Here is a 20,167-nt window from a genome sequence, read left to right on the forward strand (position 1 = left end):
GTTTAATCTTAAGTTGACTAACTCTATCTTTTACACATAACATATTAACTTTATCTAAAATATCACATGTAATATTCTAGTCCTTGGACACAGACCTAGGATGAATCTCACCACCTTATTCTGTACAACTTGCAATTTTTTTGTCATCCCTTTGCCCAGACTACTATACCACGAAGAGCAAGAATAATCGAAATAGCATTGTATCAGAGCAGATGTGAGAGTCATCCTTGATCTAGTATCCAAACATTTGGCATTTCTATATACAAATCTTAATCTTGCATTAACTTTTTTTATGATATTGAAAACTATTTGTTCACAATTTAAAAAATTATCAATGTGAACTCCTAAATATTTGACAAAATTTGTCGATTTGATAAGGTGATCATGACATTTGACCTGAAAATTAATATTTTGTCTAATCTTTTTTTGGAGGTCCGAAAAGCATACATTCAGTTTTTCCTAGATGTAAAGACAGTTTATTATCTACTAACCAGTCTCAACATTTTTCTAGAACTTTCCCAATTTTGTAGAACTAATATCTGGATTTTATGAGTATATAAAATAGCGCTATCATCAGCATATAAAATTAATCTACAGTCTTCATCAATACTGATTGACATATCATTTATATGTGTTAAAAATAACAGCGGTCCAAGGATACTTCCTTGGGGGACACCACATGTGACTTCCATGGGTTCCGACATAACATTATTCAAAGATACAAATTGAATTCTATCAGAAAGGTAATTAAGATCTAAACCAGTCTACAGATTGAACACCCATAACTTCAAGTTTTGAACATAAAATATTGTGGTCGACAGTGTCGAACGCTTTTTGTAAATCTAACATAATCATTCCTGTATAACTACCATTTGGGTTATTTGTTCTTATATAATCTAATAAATGTATAAGACATGTATCAGTGCAGTATTTACCTCTGAAACCTGATTGAAATTCAAATAACAATTTGTTTTTTCCTAAAAACTCTGATTGGTTAAGTTATTATTAGTTTACCTTCAAACTGTTAAATTTTACCATACATGTATATTGATTAAATCAGAACGTGCATGACTGTGTACAGTAACTTTTAAAAATGGCCTTCAAACTGGGCATTGGACGAGTCCATATTATTTTTTAACAATGAAACTAAAGGTATGAACGGTAAGAATTGCCACTTCTTATATTTTCACAAAAATGTCCACATATACAGAAGATAAATTATTTTTTAATAGCCTATTCCCGAGAAAATTTACAAATCAAACGTTCTATTCCATCAAACAAGTCTTTTTTCGAAGAGAAAATCAAATGCCGAAATTCATTTTACGCACGGCCACGCTAGGTAAAATTATTGTAAAAAAAAATTCAGTCTCCGGCATTATAATGTTATATATAATTACAATTAATCCCAAACAAAAATAGTCAGTAATTAAATGAAGTCAAAATATGTCCGATCTGCCTATTTTTGGACATCAAGATTCAATACGATCGTTTAACATGTTTTAAGGTCAATTTCGTCTACCTCACAAAATCTTATTAGGCACTATAGTGAATCGTCACAAAATTTCCAATGGTCAATTCATTTTTCAAAGATCAAAGTGTTCATTGTATATCTGGATTCTAAAAATGTTTTAAAAGTTAAATTGGCCATATACAATTATAATGCGAACTTTTCCATAGTATCCCACAAAACAAAAGTTAAACATGACATAATGAATCTAGCAATGACTAATAATTCAGAAAGGGGTACCCCAAGGTTCAATCCTCGGACCTCTATAATTTAATATTTTTATAAATGACACATCCTATTTTATTGAAAATGGAACCCTATATAAGTATGTTGAAGATGATACTCTGCTATATGCTGACAACGATTTTCAAAATTTATTATGTATACTTGAAAGAGAAAGTACTGTTTTAATTGATTGGTTTAAATTTAATTATATGCAGGCAATTGAAATCCTGATAAATTCCAAGCCATTGCAGTAGGAAATAAAACATTTGCAAAGAAGCCGGTTTTTAATATTATACAGTCAGCTAAAATATCATGTGATAAGATTGTCGTATTAGGTATTGATATTGATTATCATCTTAATTTTAATTACCACATTAAAAATATTTGTCGTAAAGCGTCTCAACAACTGAATGTTTTTAAGCGCATTGGTTGCTATCTTATTGAATTAAATAAACTTACCATTTTTCACACATTTATTTTATCTAATTTAAATTGTTGTCCTTTGGCGATGGCCTTTTTTGCAACAGCAATAATACCACTAAATTAGAAAAAAATCAGAAACTCATACCACGTACATCTTCTTATTCATATGTTAGTTCGTATGATGAATTACTAGTACGAGCAAACTAAGGTTCCATCACTGAAAATTAGACGTATGCGTAACCTGGATCGGATGGTTACATGGCGATCCATGTCTATATTGAATGTTTCAAATTTTATATAAATTTTCACCACCATGTCATTGCATGTCATTAGTGGATCCAAGGGGGGCCCCTTTTGTGGGAAAAATTTGGTTGATTTTATAGGGAATCACTGAAGCATGACTGGAGCCCCCCTCCCCTTATGAAAAGTTCTGGATCCGCCACTGCATGTATACATGAAGTTTAGTAGTATTGAAAGATTGTATATATAATTTTTGATATTCTAAATGTCCCGCGTGCAATTTTCTGTTAAAACGTTTTGAAATCGATTTTCTTATTGCGTTAAACATGTTTACTTGTTTGTTCTTTTATTATTTCGTTTTAATTTATTTCCATAACCTGGGACTAGTATACTCACGGCAGCCGTTACACCAATCAGTGAACTCAACATCACGGACGTTAGAACGAGACTTTACCTGCGCGTGATTTGCCGATTCGCCATATTGTTGACAAATGTCAGCGTGCATTGATTCTTGTAAGTTAATTGTATGTATACTTTATTGAAAAGATAATTCTTTATGTAGATATGAGTATTTTTATGAGAAAAGATATATCTCGATAATTGTCAGTTGTTAGTATTATCACCAAACCCCGCCTACAATGTAAAAAATTACTTGTTCAGGTTGATTTTAAGGTTCATTATAACAAATGGACAAAAATGGCTGTGTTTAGACCTGAAAAACTACTCTGAGAACAGACTATAACCTGTGCAGTTGGAAAAGTTTTAAGGCCTGACATCCACTAGATATATAAAAGTTAAATGCATTTTGTGTTTCAGAAAGATAAAATATTTTTTTTTCGTTCCTGCAGAAGGTGTAAAAATAAACTAAGTTGGGATACAACTTTGAGATGTCCCTCTCAGGTAACAACTGTATTGCACTGTATTGATTGTCCTTGCTTGGCATGGACAATAGACAGACAATAGATATTTACACAACTGCACAACTACAGGTGTCAGAGTTAAAGGGTGTAACTGAGTGGAAAGTATCAAATGCAATTCACTGAGGTGTTTGTTTATTTTTACACCTTCTGCAGGAACGAAAAAAAAGCCCATCAAAATCCAAAAAAGATTTTAATTTTCTGAAACACAAAATGCATTGAACTTTTATATATCTAGTGGATGCCAGGCCTTAAAACTTTTCCAACTGCACAGGTTAGCCTGTACTCAGAGTAGTTTTTGAGGTGTAAATACAGCCATTTTTTTTCCATTTGGTATGATGAACCTTAAAAAGCAAGTGGATGGTGTGAAAAAAAAGATGCTTCATAAAAATGTCTAAAAACTTTTGATTGAAAAGTTACAAAAGATATACGTGATTTCGGTCTGTTGTAAATTCATATTTATATGTTTTAGGTTGTATACTGGCCATATTTTTTATTGTCATTTTTAGAGTGAAAAGCGGAATACATGTATCAATCTCTTTTTCATTCCAACAGGAAGCCACAAAGAAATTTATTTAGTGTTCCTATAAAATTGCTAAGAGAGCAACCATTTAACTTCCAGTGGAGGGGGTTTATGGTTTTTTGTCAGAAAAAAATTTTCACACTACATTTTTTAGTTTTTCGACACTATCAATCAAATTATTTTTTTCACAATTTAACACTATTATGATTTATGGGGAAAAGGATCTCCTGTAGTTGGTGATCGCAATACTGGTATACCAGTATGTGTGACAATATGATGGGCTTCAAAATATATATATATTTATATATTCTTAATATGTTTAATAAAATTCATTGAATAAAATAACACACGGAAATATCTATCAAGAAAATTATACAAATAAGTTTTAGACTGATTGTTTTAATTCAAGGTTAAGATTACATATAAATATAAGTACATGTACACATGTAGGCCATATGCTGACATGTAATCCTGTAATAACAATTAATTAATGAACTGGACATACGCAAGATTCACAACTATAAATTGTCCAGATTGGTAAAAACATGTCAATTAAAGTCAGCTTGATAGATATTCATCTGTGTATCTTTAAAATAAAAACTATTATTGTCAAAGTAATAGAAATTTTGATAAACTGTTATATTCAAATGAAATTGTATATAAACTATTGCTTGTACTGTTAGAGAGAGACCGTCCTTTATGGACACTGGTCCAGACCGGCTTGAATAAATTGTTCTTCCAAATAACCTTGTGTTGTGTTACATATGCACAATACTGGTATAAAAATTTTGTACCAGTATTGTAACTTTTTTTTTTAAAAAACAACAAAACTGGTACATTACTGATATACCAAAAAATGTAGTTGTATTGTCAACTATACTTTAAGGTGTATGCTATGTAAAATCTGGATTCAGAATATTTTTTTTTGTCATTTGCTTGACCGCAATATTTTTTTCATCAAATTGGAGATCAGGAAAAAACCATAAACTCTCCCCCCCACCCCTTGAAGTAAAATGGTTGTTCCCTAACAGTTTAACTCCTATTTCTGTGTGCAATATTTCTATTAAAATCAGTTTTTTTTTTGTGCACATTAACAGTTCTCAGGTGTCTTACATTCTTAAGCATCTTACTTTATGAAAATATGCTCAATTATAGGTTCCACAATCAGAAATACAAAACTTAAGGCCCTCTTCTTCCAAGTAATGAACTGAATTTATAAATGAATGTGTACGACTGTACGGTCCAGCGAAAACTTAACATAGTGTCGGGCAACACACCTAGACTTCTCAAAAGCTATTTACATTTAAAACATTCACCAATTTACAAATAAAACTATATACAAGCTGTGTTGTTTACTTCCTTTCAGAGCAGCTCCGAATCTATCTTGTCGGCCAAGGTGGCTTTAGATGGAAGTTGATTCCAATCCCTGATGGTCTTTGGGAAGAATGACTGTCCATAGGTGTCACTTTTTGTTCTTTCTTGATAAAAGCGGCCTATATATATACCTCTGGTCCAGCTGTCGTTGGGGATTAGATATTGTTGTCTATCTATATCTATTAGCCCATGCTGGATTTTGAATGGCATACATAGTCTGTTGGTTTTCCTACATTCCTCTAGGCTTTCCCACTTTAATTGTTTTACCTTGTTTATTACACAGCCAGGTTTTCGATCTGTGTAGGTGTTATGGACAAATCTAGCTGCCCTTTTTTATACGCCCGTTTACAGGACCTATTATGGTATACCTCTGTCCGTCCGTCGTCAACATGTCGGACATTAACTCAAAAACACTTTGACCAATTTGCATAAAACTTTGGTGAATTGTTTATATCTATTGACGTGAGCTCCCTTTAGTTTTTTATAAATTTTAGATTTTACGTTTTCGAGTTATGCGGTTTTATTCATTAAAAAAGGGTGATTTTCCAGTTTTCGGACAATAACCCGAGAATGCTTTCACCAACTTGCAAGAAATTGTGGTGAATTGTTTATATCTATTGACATGAGCTCCCTTTCAATTTTTATATATTTTAGATTTTACGTTTCCGAGTTACAGGGTTTTATTCATAAAAAAAGGGGGATTTTCCAGTTTTCAGACAAAAAATCAAAAATGCTTTCAGCAGTTCTTATGAAACTTTGGTGAATTGTTTATATCTATTGATGTAAGCTAGCTCTGTTTAGAATTTTATAAATTTTACATTTTACATTTCTGAGTTGTGGGGTTTTATTTGTTAAAAAAGGGGGGATTTTCCAGTTTTCGGACAATAACTCAAAAATACTGTCGTTGGATAAATCCCTGAATGTTTTATTTCCTTTGCCTACAATGTTGTCAATGTGTCTATCCCAGGATAGGTTGTTGCTGATGGTTACGCCTAGGTATTTGCTGGCATCAAAATTGTCCATGAAGTTTGTATGAGGTATCTATATATTTCTTTGTTCTTCTGTGATATTCTTATTATTATGTATATTTTGACGTTGAAGCTCATTTGCCATTTATTCTCCCAATCTTCTAATGATGTTAGGTCTTTTTGCAAAAGGTCACCGTCTGCCTGGTTGTTGATCGTTCTAAAGAGAAGGCTATCATCTGCAAATAGTTTGGTTTCAGATGACGTTGATGCTTCTGGCATTTCATTTATGTAGGTCAGAAACAATAGTGGTCCAAGAACTGTGCCCTGGGGAACGCCAGATAGTACCTGGACTTGAGAGGAGACAGCTCCTTCTAATATTACACTCTGCATTCTGTTTTTGAGGAAAGAACGAATCCCATTTTGTAGCTTTAGGGTTGACTCCATAATATTCGAGTTTGTATAATAGGCGATGGTGTGGTACTTTGTTGAATGCCTTTGCAAAGTCAAGAAGGACGATGTCGACTTGATCCTTTTCCAGTTTTTTGCAATGTCATTCATGGTTATGATGAATTGTGATTCGAATGATCGTTTTTTGCAGAATCCATGCTGTGCATTAGTTAGGGTGTTATGTTTGTCAAAATGATCCATTATACTGCTGTGGATTATGTGTTCCCAGAGTTAGACCTTGCATGTGATGGAGATAAGTGACACAGGTCTGTAGTTTGAAGCTAAATGTCTTTCATCTTTCTAATCTTGAATAGGACTTGGGGTACCACGTTAGCATCTCTCCAATCTCGTGGGACTATTGCAGTATTAGTGTTGAGTGATGTTTGGTACAGTTCTGTAAAGAAAAGGAGCGAGTTAATTGGTCTGCTGCTGTTTTTAGTATAAAGGATGGAATTAAGTCTTGACTAGTAGCTTTGCGTGGTTTTAGGTTTTTTAGTAGTTTGTGTACTCCCTTGGTCAATGTTGGTGCTGATTTTGATATCATCCATGGTGGAATATATGGACTTTTTACTTTGTTAGAAAAGTTATTTAGGTTTTCCTTTGTATAGAAACTGACTGGAATTGTTCATTGAGTATCTCAGCTTTGCTCTTATTATCGCTTTGTAGGAATCCCAATCTGTTCTTTAATGGTGCTACTCCTGTCCATTCTTGACCGTTGCTCTTGATATATGACCAAAATTTGTTCAAGTTGTATTTATAATTGGTGCTTTCTTCTTCCATATATTTTTTGTTGGCTTGCCTGACTTCCCACTGTGCCTTTTGTTTGAGTCTCATATCTATCCATGTCTCTTTTCTTTTTTCATTTCCTGGCCTTTTTGTGGGCTTTTTGTTTTTTATTTATTTTCTTTCTTATGGTGTTGTTTATGCATGGATGTGTGTGTCTTCCCGATTTTCATAATGGAAGTGAAAATGCTTTGGGAAATACAGGTAAACATCATTCAACAGTTGCTTGGAAACATGCATAACTTCTCCATACTTTCTTACTATTTCCCTCATTCCAAAAACATGTACCCCCTATTCAACATGGCTGCAATAATGCCAAAATCAATAAATTGTGTGTTTCCTATAATTTTCACCTCTAAAAAAATTAGGTAGGGTCGGTATAGGTAAAACATTTTATTTTTTTTCTATCATGTTGACACAGGGTTGGCAAAAACCCGGGTTTTATGAGTATTGCCCAGTCCAGTGGGAAATACTGGGAAAACCCGGGTTTTACTGGGTTTTACCGGGTAATACTGGGTAATATGAAATACTGGTCTGAATTTTAAAGAGGATTCAGTGATTAATCACAAATGCAATAGTCACTAAAGTCGAATGAAGAATTCATTTTTTTTTTAAATAAATATAACTAATATTAAGAATTAACAAATCTATGTCAGTGTATGTAAGGAAAATTACTTTTAAACATTTTTTGTTTATTACTAAAAATGTTTACTAAGTTTGAGCATATGTTTATATACATCACTAATTAATTAGTAATTATTCAGATAATAATACAGATTTGTTTATATTACAATAATCAGCCTTTTGATTTCTATAAGTGTTCAAGGGGGAACCATTAGTGGTAGGCCAATGTTAATTGGTATTCAGTGGTATAAGCATAGGCACATCTCATTTCCATGGAGAATATTTGGCCCGCACCCTCAGTCATGGTCTATTGACTTTGAAACTTTTGCTTAGTTTACATGTATTAGTTTGTGATTAGATCAGTTAAAGTTAACTGCTAATGTTAAGTCAATGATATTTGGTATGCAAATTAAAATCTTTGTCTTAATATACTGGTCAAATAAATTGCAGGTAAGGGGGGGTCTAGGCTGAAATTTGAAAAAATAGGCAGGACAGGAGTTTTGAGTAAAAAAAAAAGGCAGGATGAGACACTTGCAAAAAAAAAGTCAGGATAAACTTTAAAAAAAAAAGGTAGGACCAAAAATAAAAAGGCAGGACAGAGATTACAACTAAAAAAAATGCAGGACAAAATTTTGCATCCTAGCCCCCCCCCCCATAAAAATCAAATGGTAGCTCCCTAATCAAATGGCAAAATCAAAAGCTCAAACACATCAAAAGAATGCATGGATAACAACTGTCATATTCCTGACTTGGTACAGACATTTTCTTATGTAGAAAATGGTGGATTAAACCTGGTTTTATAGCTAGCTAAACCTCTCACTTGTATGACAGTCACATCAAATTCCATTATAACTGACAACTATGTGTGAACAAAACAAACAGACATAATAGGTAAAAATGTCAAAAATAGGGGTACAGCAGTCAACATTGTGTTGTAATCTTAATCACTATAAAAACAAACAAATATGTAACAAAGAAGCACAAAAAGGCATAGAGACAAAGCACATTAGCGATAATGAACGACAAGAATACAAAAATTTACAATAGCACAATAACACAATGATGGGATGTGTAAGTACAGAGCCACGTAATATGTATCAAAGAAACACAAAAAGGCATATAGACAAAGCACATTAGCAAAATTGAAAGACAAGAATACAATAATTATCATAGAACAATAACACAATGACGGGATGTATATTACAGAGCAACGCCATATGTATCAAAGAAACACAAAAAGGCATATAGACAAAGCACATTAGGAAAAATGAAAGACAAGAATACAAAATCCTACTTCTCTTTCTCATTACACATTGTCTGCCACCATGGCTCGCTGCCATCATTTAGTAAACTGCTCAAAGGCATGTTGCGTCCTGGGCACAATTATGTATATCATTCGTCTATATAGGTCCACCATCATGACCATGATGTTCTTCAAAAAGGTTCATTGAATCGTAATTATCTGGAATCTATGTCGATCATTTAATTTTTGCGTCCATGTGATCAGATTTTGCATATTTGACAGCTAATACACGGCATGGTTGTCGACAAGCCTAGCTGTCTATTATGTTTTCTGATTTGTGCGGTTGGTCTGCAAATTGTCAAAAACTATCATATTTAGGTGTCAGACCACCAATTCACTCCCTCCAATTTAGAACGTATGTAAAAGTAGCCCTACTCGGACACAAAATAGTGCTTTTGATGTCACTGTTTACTGAAACTAACCATCAAATTTAAAATTCAAAGTAGTTGACCAGGTAGAGAGTGGTTTTTGTAGTAATGTCCACTCAAAATTTCAATCGACCAGTATTTGCCAGTAATTACCGGTATTTACCGCCAGCATGGTCAATAGTATTGACCGCTTTTTTGACAACCTTGCGTTTGAGAAATATTGAAATTGAAATGCTGACTGACCTATTTAACTTGGAAAATAGTTATGATGGTCACTTATGAGGTATACTTATTAACAGAATAGTGAAACATGAAGGCGATAAGCGGATTACCTGTAATCACAACTTATAACATCTGTTGATATTCTGGGGGGGGGGGGGGGGGGGGGGGGGGCAGGAGGATTTGTTTTGAATCGGTTATTTATTTTTGTAAACTAAGAGGACAGATTATCTATTTTCTGCACTATTGAAGCAAGATTTTTCATTTTCATTAAAGCAAGGGACTGATTATTTATTTTCACAACTATATTTATAATATTCGAAAACATACAATTTTTAAATTATTTGTTTATTATAAATAATACATGTATAGTCAAGTCATTATGTACCATTTAATCAGAATTAATTATTATCCTCTGCAGAAATGAATCTTCTGTATTCCCCAATGCATATACATGTATTGCATACATACACAGTATTAAAGTTTGGTTGTAACTAAGGCTCTTTTAAAAGTATTGGCAAACATGTTTCGGCGAGCGGAGCGAGGCAAACATTTTTTTGAAGGGTTTTTGAACCGCTGAAGGCCCAAGAAGCTATAGAAGAAATGATGCAAAATCATGCTTTTTGGGTGTTCCCCAGACCCTTTCTTAAACTGAAAATGCAAGTTCTGTTTTGATAATTTTTTGACAATATTTTGGTCTCAAAGCAAAATCATGTTATAGATTCAGTGTAAGACTTAAGTTTCTAGGGACAACATCAAAAGACAAATATGCATGATAAAGCAAAAATGTAATTCACATAGTTAAGTCTGTGGCTGCTGTGTTTTTTTAAACTCATGATCAAGTTAATAATAAAATTACTAAATTACAAAATGAATGCAACACTAACAGAATACAGAAGGGCAATCAATGAACAAAAGACAAATAAATAAGAAACATTGATCCCGAAAAATCAGGGGCTACGTCTGAGGGAGAACAGAACTTGCTTCTTGCAAGGCACTCACGGTGAACACAATTTGATATGGAGACAATCGTTTGGTTTTGAAATTTCCTACATGAGGCATTTGTCTCAATGTAGTTACGGCCCTGATTTAATAAAAGTGAGGTAAGTGTTCCTGAGACAATTAACCTCAAGTTAAATGAAACCAATTTTCTGACATTTCAAGTATATTTAAATAATATTTATACTTTTATTATTAAAAGATATGGGAAGTGTTTCCCGATTTTTTTTTTGGAAAAAAGATGAATTTATGAAGAATCTGGTGCCATCTCATACTTTCGATTAGACCTGCTGAGTTATTTATTTTCAATACATTGCAAGTCAGGTAATTTATTTTCAAACTACCACAGAACAAACCATTTATTTTTGTGGCTATGAAGGCTGAGTTATTTATTTTCAAAATCCTCCTGCCTCCCCCCCCCTCCCCCCCCCCCCCCCCCCCCCCCCCAGAATATCAAATGGTCGTCCCCTAAGCTTGTCAGAAACATGAAGACAGGTAGAATTATAATAGTATTTTCATGCGAAATTTTTTTTGTTACTTTCCAAATTTAAGTGACGAAATTGATTTGAAATACTTTCGACATTTCGAAAACGTTTTCGTAAATGACGAAACTGACGAGCGCTACCTTAATCACTGATCTGAATAGGTGTTTCGAGATATATGTACATGTACAGTTGAGTTCTAAGCTGAATTTAATCTGTAATTTTATTTGTAATGTCCTATTATATATAGCAGTTTAATGATTTTAAGTCTAAACAAATATTTATAAAGATGTACATGTAAAAGATCTAATTAGGGTTATAAATAAAAAAGTAATTTATTTACAGCACTTCAGACATGCCTAAAAAGAAACGTGCATCTATAGGAAGACAAAGGAAAAAACATAACACTAACAGTTCTAAGTCAAACACCAGTTCTTCAGATGTCAAAGTTCCAGGTGACATCATCATCTATGCCAGAAAATGCATATATATAAGAGAGAATGATGGTATGTACATTTTTCGTAAAGTGCCTAGAAAATCAACCTAACAATGTATACAGTAGTAGATCTGATTCTTACATACATGTACTTCCTCCCCTACAAGGGCTGGATCCTGTACTTTTAACTTCTACGGCAACACCGCCTTGCATTATGCAGTATATATATATTTAATATTTTAAATAAATGCAATCTTATTAAAATAAGTTCACATCACTTGCTCCTCGATTTTTTATATGTCGCTGTGTGTACACGGCAACATATAAAAAATCGAGGAGCAAGTGATGTGAACTTATTTTAATAAGATTGAAATAAATGTTAAGGATAAAAAAAAAATGGACAATTTTTTTTGTATGTCCAGTGGCAAATTACATAAATCTGGAGGTCATTGTAATGTGTGCAGTCTTCAAAGATGTTCCAGTCAAAAAATGACAAATCTGTAGACATATCTTTATTCATATGACATAAGGAAAAAGTAATTTACTAGTTTTCGTAAAGACTCATTGAACATGTGTTGAAATAGAAAATTTAATCAGAGCTTGCTGTCTATTAAAAAGCTTTGTTAACGATTTAAAAATGTATATAAATTGAAACATTTTGTACCATTTGCAATACTCGAAAATTCATATTGCTTAAATGAAAATGTACAATTTAATGATTTAATGATACGGGTTATGTTCTTCTCATATATTTTATGATGGTATGATACTAAACCCCTAACAGGAGGGATTGTGCTTCATTTTCATATGATGAAGACATATATTCTTTCGATCAGTTTAACTAAGGTCTGGAGCTGGCATGTCAGTAATTCTAGTAGTCCTTTGTTAATTTAAGTATCTTTGTCATTTTGCTTAATTTCTTCTATTACCTATTCTGACATCGGACTGGGACTTCTTTTAAACTGAGTTTTAGTGTGGGTATTGCTGTGTGTTTGTTTATTCTACATTGGCTAGAGGTCAATTAAAAAGGGAGGGTTGAGATCTCACGAAACATGTTTAACCCAGCAGAATTTTTGCGCCTGTCCCAAGTCTAGAGCCTCTTCCCTTTGTTAGTCTTGTATGTTTTTTTAATTTTAGTTCATTTATATGTGTTGGAATTTAGTGTGACGTCCATTTTCACTGAGCTAGTACACATTTTTGTTAAGGGGCCAGCTGAAGCCCACCTCCGGGTGCGGAATTTTCTCGCTGTTTTGAAGACACATTGGTAGCCTTGGGCTGTTTTCTGCTCTTTGGTCGGATTGTTGTCTCCTTGACACATTCCCCATTTCCATTCTCAATTTAAATGATGATCATTTATGTACAAAAAAAAAAAAATAAATATAGCCAAATTTTATGACAAAAAACCTTAATTAAAGTCTTTCAAAACTATACTATACTGATAGATAGACATTAACTTATTTATCAATTTGACTTTTGGCCAAGTACGCAAGATATATTACCAATTGTTACTTGTCAAAATATGAAATACACTTGTCCAAATTCTGTATTTCATTTTGCTTAAAAATTCTTAAGTGCCATTTATGGACATAAAATCATGCAAGTTTTAGCTTTCTTTTTTTTCTGGTATTTTGCCTTTATTAAACTTTTGATGTCGTCCCGAATGTATACATGTGAATAAGAGATGTTTAGTATATCAATGAGACAGCTACCCAACAACAAATGTTAACAACTGTAAGTTTCATGTATATCAAAAAGTACATTTTCTGTAAATTTTGTTCAGCATTTTTCTTCTATGTGTTCTTCAAAGAAGGAGGATGCATCTCAACGATCAGCATATGTCCAATTATTTATATGTTTTTAATATAGACTTTGTACATGTACCTTTGGATGTGCCATTGTACTTTATTTTTCATTACAGAACCTTTCTGGAGACTTCCCTGGTTAGATATTCAAAATGATACTGAATGCAAACAGAGGTGGGAAAGTGATGAAGTAGCAGATAGCGATGGGATTTTTGGTCATGAGTTTTATGTGATTTTGGACAAACCATACAAATATCACCATACTGTTAATTTGGAAGACTTTACTCGAAATCTTGTCAGTGGGGTAATTTACTCTAGATTGAAGACACAACTTGACAACAGTAAACATCCAGAATTTATGTACATGTCTACTTCTAGATACATTAGATATATCCAGTGCTATGACTCAGATAATCCAAAGGTAAAAATGAGTGTGACAATAATGCCAGATCTGAGAGCTGAAATTCATGTTCATGGACTGAAGCTAGATAGAAATCATAAAATTTGGAATGATTTACCCTTGATATGTCTTACAAAGAAAAGTCTTTGGACTTTGTTAGATTGGCTTAAAAAGTACAGAGTATGTGCTGGAAACTTTGACCCAGAGTTTCAAGATTTTTTCCCTATTGGTAGACGCTCAAAGGTTAATGGGAGCAATTATGTGGCATTTAGAGAAGATGATTACAGTGCAACAACTGGACACATTACATACCATGGCACCATCAGATCCACAAAGTGTTTGCTGCTAACAGACATTCTTAGATGCAAAGACTGTGCTGTGTATAGACGCACTTTGAAAAAGACTCTGGAAAGAGAAACCCACAAACCTCCTGTATCGCAAGTTAATTGGCTCAGGTCAAAGAAAGGGGAAGTACGCATGACAGAAGTAGAGAAACTGCAAAAACTGAAACAGTACAAGCAGTACACACATGAACTAGAGACCAAATGCAATCCTAATCCTAATGTCAAACAGTTTAACCAATCAATGGTAAACATTCATGTAGCTGGATCACAAGCAATAGCTCCACTTGCTGAAAACACTAAGAGACAACAACAGGACCAGCAGATATCTGATCAGCCATTACCAAAAAGACCAAGACAATGAATGAGGAATGACTAGGACTTTAATGCATGCATTACTTTATTTAGTATTGTCAAATATTCATTTAATTCACTTAAGTTTTTTCAAGCTAGCTTTATTACCAGTTCTTTACTATGAAGGTGGAAACTATCAATAAAAGTACTTATAGGTTGATAAGAAGCAGCTTTTAAAATACAATTAATTTTTCATATATACATGTATATATATATTCATGACATTACATAACATTAACAGGTTAAACATACATGACATATATTTATATGTGGCAAAAGGTAACTTATTGCAACAATGATAACCTAAATGAGATAATAAATACAATACAGTATGTACATTTTTGTAAATATTTTATTTCTAGTCATACCCTTGTATTTGTTCAAATTCATACTTGTGAACAATGATGAATTGAAATACCGCTATATAATGATAGAAACTGACAAATTTCAATCGTTGACTTGCTCTTTTTGTCTCCCCTTGACAGAGTCAAAAAGCAAGACATAGGTATGCTGTTTTCAGCATCGGCTGTATAAGCATTAGGACATCTCAATTCCATGGAGATTGTTTGGCCCTGCCCCTCAGTCGTGGTCTATAGACTTTGAAACTTTTGCTTAGTTTACATGTACTAGTTTGATTAGGTCAGTTATTGGGGAACCAGGCCACTAGTGGTTGGTCAATGATATTTGATATGCATATATATATGTATTAGCATTTGCACATCTAATTTCCATGGAAATTGTTTGGCCCTGAACCTTCAGTCATGGTTCATTGACTGTGAATATTTTGCATAACTTTCATGTTAAAGTATTGCTCTTTTAATTTCAATATTTGCATTTACTATCAAAATACCAAATAGGCGAGACATATCTCTGCTAACAGTTCATTGTAAATTTCAACCTAAATTTATTTTTTGAAAAGAATGCTAATTTCATAATTCCTTTGTGAAATCAATATATTCAGTACATTTAAATTAAAGCAAACTGTGTTTGTCAAAACCATAATTTTTGACCCGCCTTGAAGGAGTCAAAAAGCAAGACCTAGGTATGCTGTTTCCAACAGCATCAACAATGTATTAGTTTGTGATTAGGTCAGTTCATGAGTAACCACTAGTGGTAGGTTGATGATATTTGGTATGCAGTTGTATTACATGTAGCATTGGCACATCTCTTTATCATAGTGATTATTTACCCCGTCCCCTCAGTCATGGTCTATTGACTTTGAAACTTTTGTTTAGTTTACATGTTTTAGTTTGTGATTAGGTCATTCAGGGGAACCGCTAGTGGTAAGTCAATGATATATGGTCTATTCACTGAAACTTTTGCTTAGTTTACATGTAGTATTTTGTAATTAAGTCATTCAGGGGAACCGCTAGTGGTAAGTCAATGATATATGGCTTGTAGTTGTATTAGCATTGGCTCATCTCATTTCCATGGAGATTATTTCGCCCCACCCCCTCAGTCACGGTCTATTGAATTTGAAACTTTCGCTATGTTTACATGTATTAGTTTGTGATTAGGTCAGTTTAAGGGGAGCCACTTGTGATAAGTCAATGATATTGGTATGCAGTTGTATAAGCATTGACACATCTAATTTCCATGGAGATTGTTTGGCCCTGTACCTTTAGTCATCGTTCATTGACTGAATATTTTGTATAACTTTAAAAATAAGATGTGGTATGATTGCCAATGTGACAACTCTCCACAAGAGACCAAATGGCATAGAAATTAACAACTATTAGAATATTGTGAAATAGCAGAACATACAAGATGTCTGCACATTGATTTATAGTTACGAATGATGTCCTTGTACCGATGATAAAATTTAGTAAATGTTTTGACAAGTTTGTGATATTGAAAACTCTAGTGTAATAATTTTTCAGTAATACAGAGATTTCTTTCGTCAAAATCAAATACGTTGTTACAAACACGAGTGAATCGAACAAGTTGAGATATATAAACACCATAAGATGGTGCCAAGGGAATGTCACCATCTAACAATAGGAAATAAAAAATCAGTTTACATTTGTTCAAGTTTCAGGCGAGAATTCAGAGTAATTGAACAAGTAACATGTTTATAACTATAATGGAGTTATCACCAAATAAAAAGTAATTCATGGGTTCACATTTGTCTTGTCCTTCAGAACTTTGCGAAGAGGCTTGGGCGTGTTAGATGTAGTTGAGTCATTTCTTTCTTTTTTATCATATTGAGTCTTAGTCTGATGTGTGACTACATGTCCATGAATAGTTAAACACAAGGAAATTGTGCTTTCCAGTATGTATCCTGAGTATATATAAATGACATTGTAAGCGACATAGACTGTAATATAAAACTATATGCTGACGATACTTCCCTTTTCATAGTAGTTGAAGATGAATATGCAGCAGCGAGCAAACTTGATTCAGATATAGAGACTATCAACAATTGGTCAGTCCAATGGCTAGTAAACTTTAATGCAAAAAAGACTGAAGCTATGACAATTTCCAAGAAATCAGTAAAACCTCATCATCCACCTCTTTATATGAATGATAATATAATTTCAGAAGTAGAAAGCCATAATCACCTTGGTTTAATTTTTCATGAGGATGGTTCGTGGCATTCTCATGTCAATAAAATAATTGAAAAGATAACACTCAGATTAAATTTATTTCGTGCTTTAAAATTCAAATTGAAAAGAAAGTATTTACAAACTATATATTTAAGTTTTATCCGACCTTTATTTGAATATTCAGATATTATTTGGGTTAATATTCCAGACTATTTAAGTGATAAACTTGAAAATATGCAACTTGAAGCGGCTAGGATAGTTACTGGTGATACTTTAGTTATCATCCATAAATAAATTATACGACGAAACAGGATGGGAGTTACTATCAAAAAGACGTAAAAAACACAAAATTCTAAAATTTCATGAAATGTTTCACAATAAGACCCCTGATTATTTAAGCGATATTATCCCTCAACAATTGTTTAATATTCATAACTATGACACAAGACGAACGAATGACACGCAACATATAAAGTGTAGAACAGAAATCTTTTCTTCCTTCAGTTATTCCATCCTGGAATGCTATTACGGACGACATCAGATTAAGTCCATCAAAGTTTACACTTAAACGTCACCTTACTCAAAATGTAAGTAAAATACCAAATTATTATTTTTATGGACACAGGAAAGGACAAATACTTCATGCCAGACTTCGGATGGATTGTAGTAATCTAAACGAACATTTATTTTGATAAGAGAAATCTTTTAGAAAGTAAAAACTGTACTTGCGGTAGAATCGTGAGCAGTAAGCATTTTCTTCTCGTGTGTAATAATAACTCCCTTGTCCGAAAACGTACGATAGAAACAATTCCGTTCCCATACAATATAAAAACACTCCTATTTGGCCGCAATAACCTCAGTCAAGAGGAAAATCTACTCGTGTTTAAATAAGTGCAACACTTTTTAGTAGATTCAAAGCGATTTGGCACATAGCGTCTTTCATGCATGGTTTGGATCGTAATTGGGTGAGACAGTCTTGACAAAGTCCTGGAAACACACACCGCCGCCGGTACATATGTATAGGAAAGATCTGACGGAAAAAAATCAACTTTTTTATTTGCAGTTATTTCCCTTTATCTTTTTGACAGGGAGACGGATTAATATAAGGGAAACCTTCTTTCCGAATCCCTTAGTATTAATGTATCACTGTATTTATAGGTGTACCGTATGTCATATACATGATTTTTTAAAATAAAATATGTTTAAAGTAAAGATGTAGTTGACATGTCACAAACGTGACGAAAAATGGTTTAGAATTCCCTTACCAAGAGGAAATAAAATGCTCCGTAGGACCCAGCTTGATATGACCGCAGAGGTTGAACCCTGAACAGTTGAGGCAAGTATGGACACAACATTCAAGCTTCAGACAGCTATGCATTTGGATTGTGATTAAATATTTGAACACATCATAGGTTTCTTACACAGAATGAATGTCGTCTAAGAACTTAAAAATTTGAAATTGGACATTTACCTATTATTGTACAATATCCAAAATCTAAATGCATGGTAAGATTCAACATATCAAAAAACTCCAAGAACTCAATTTTTGAACCCTTTTCAACAACCAACTTGAAAACTGGGCCCAAAATCAAAAATCTAAATTCATGTTTAGATCAAGCATGTTTGAATACCCAAAGAATTCATTTTTTGTTAAAATCAATGTTAAAAGTTTAATTTTGATCCCTGTGAACCAATTTGAAAAAAAAACAGGCCCAAAATCAAAATCTAATTAACGGTTGGATTCAGCATATCAAAGAACTCCAAGAATTCATTTTTTGTTGAAATCAAACAAAGTTTAATTTTGGGCCCTTTTGACCTTAATCAGAGACATATATACACATGTGTATATATGTCTCTGCCTTAATGTAAACAATTTGAAAACGGTGCCCAACATTTAAATCTAAATACAAGGTTAGATTCGGCATATCAAAGAACCCCTGTAATTCAATTTTTGATAAAATCAAAGTTTAATTTCGAACCCTTTGGACCTCAATGTGGACCATTTTGAAAACAAGGACCAAAATCCAATTTAAATACACGGTACATATACGTAAGATTTAGCATATTAAAAACCCCAAGAATTCAAGACTTTGAATTAAACTCTATTGTAATTCGTAAGGGTTCCGCGGAACCTAGTGTCTCGCCTACTTTTGCTGTTAATCGCAGGCTCAACAAAAATGAGGAAAAAAATTAATAAAAATATCCCTCTCTATACTATCTTTTGATTGTAAGTAGCTTCTGTCCAAGTTTGGTAAAAATCCAGGATAGTTTATGAATCTAATAAATGTTTTAAAAACTTAAACTGCAGACTGTATGTAATGTTAACTGGAAGAAAAACTAAGTCCATTTATAAGTAAAATACGGAAAAAATGAAACAAAATTTTAACAAAATTTCCTTCTAGATACTAGCTTTTAATCATAAACAAGCTTCTGTCCAAGTTTGGTACAAATCCAGGATAGTTTAAGAAAGTTGTTAAAATTTTAAAAACTTTAACCACAGAGTGAATGTAATGTTAACTGGCAGAAAAACTAAGTCCATTTATAAGTAAAATACGGAAAAAATGGATTTTTTTTTTTTACAAAGTTTACTCCTGGATACTATCTTATGATCATAAACAAGCTCTTTTCCAAGTTTGGTAGAAATCCAGGACAGTTTAAGAAAGTTATTAAAATTTCAAAAACTTTAACCACAGAGTGAATGTAATGTTTCCTGGCAGAAAAACTAAGTCCATTTATAAGTAAAATACGGATAAAATGGATTTTTTTTTTACAAAATTTACTTTTGAATATTATCTTATGATCATAAACAAGCTTCTGTCCAAGTTTGGTAGAAATCAAGGATAGTTAAGAAAGTTATTAAAATTTCAAAAACTTTAATCACACAGT

At 32.9% G+C, this 20,167-nt stretch overlaps 1 protein-coding gene across 2 annotated transcripts; it reads left to right on the forward strand.

Moving 5' to 3' along the window:
• The first annotated feature begins 2,840 nt into the window (after positions 1-2,840).
• Positions 2,841-15,076, forward strand: LOC127705160 (uncharacterized). Of its 2 annotated transcripts, none has more exons than XM_052209412.1 (3): positions 2,841-2,908; positions 11,748-11,908; positions 13,757-15,076. In XM_052209412.1, exons 2-3 carry the CDS (start codon positions 11,758-11,760, stop codon positions 14,743-14,745), a joined length of 1,140 nt encoding a protein of 379 aa, XP_052065372.1. In that variant the 5' UTR covers positions 2,841-2,908; positions 11,748-11,757; the 3' UTR covers positions 14,746-15,076. The 2 variants fall into 2 exon arrangements, with proteins under 2 accessions (XP_052065372.1, XP_052065376.1); XM_052209416.1 differs by having other exon boundaries at positions 2,843-2,919.
• Positions 15,077-20,167: the final 5,091 nt, after the last annotated feature.

Source organism: Mytilus californianus, unplaced genomic scaffold (assembly GCF_021869535.1).
Source record: "Mytilus californianus isolate M0D057914Y unplaced genomic scaffold, xbMytCali1.0.p SCAF_1, whole genome shotgun sequence".
NCBI classification, from domain to species: Eukaryota; Metazoa; Mollusca; class Bivalvia; order Mytilida; family Mytilidae; genus Mytilus; species Mytilus californianus.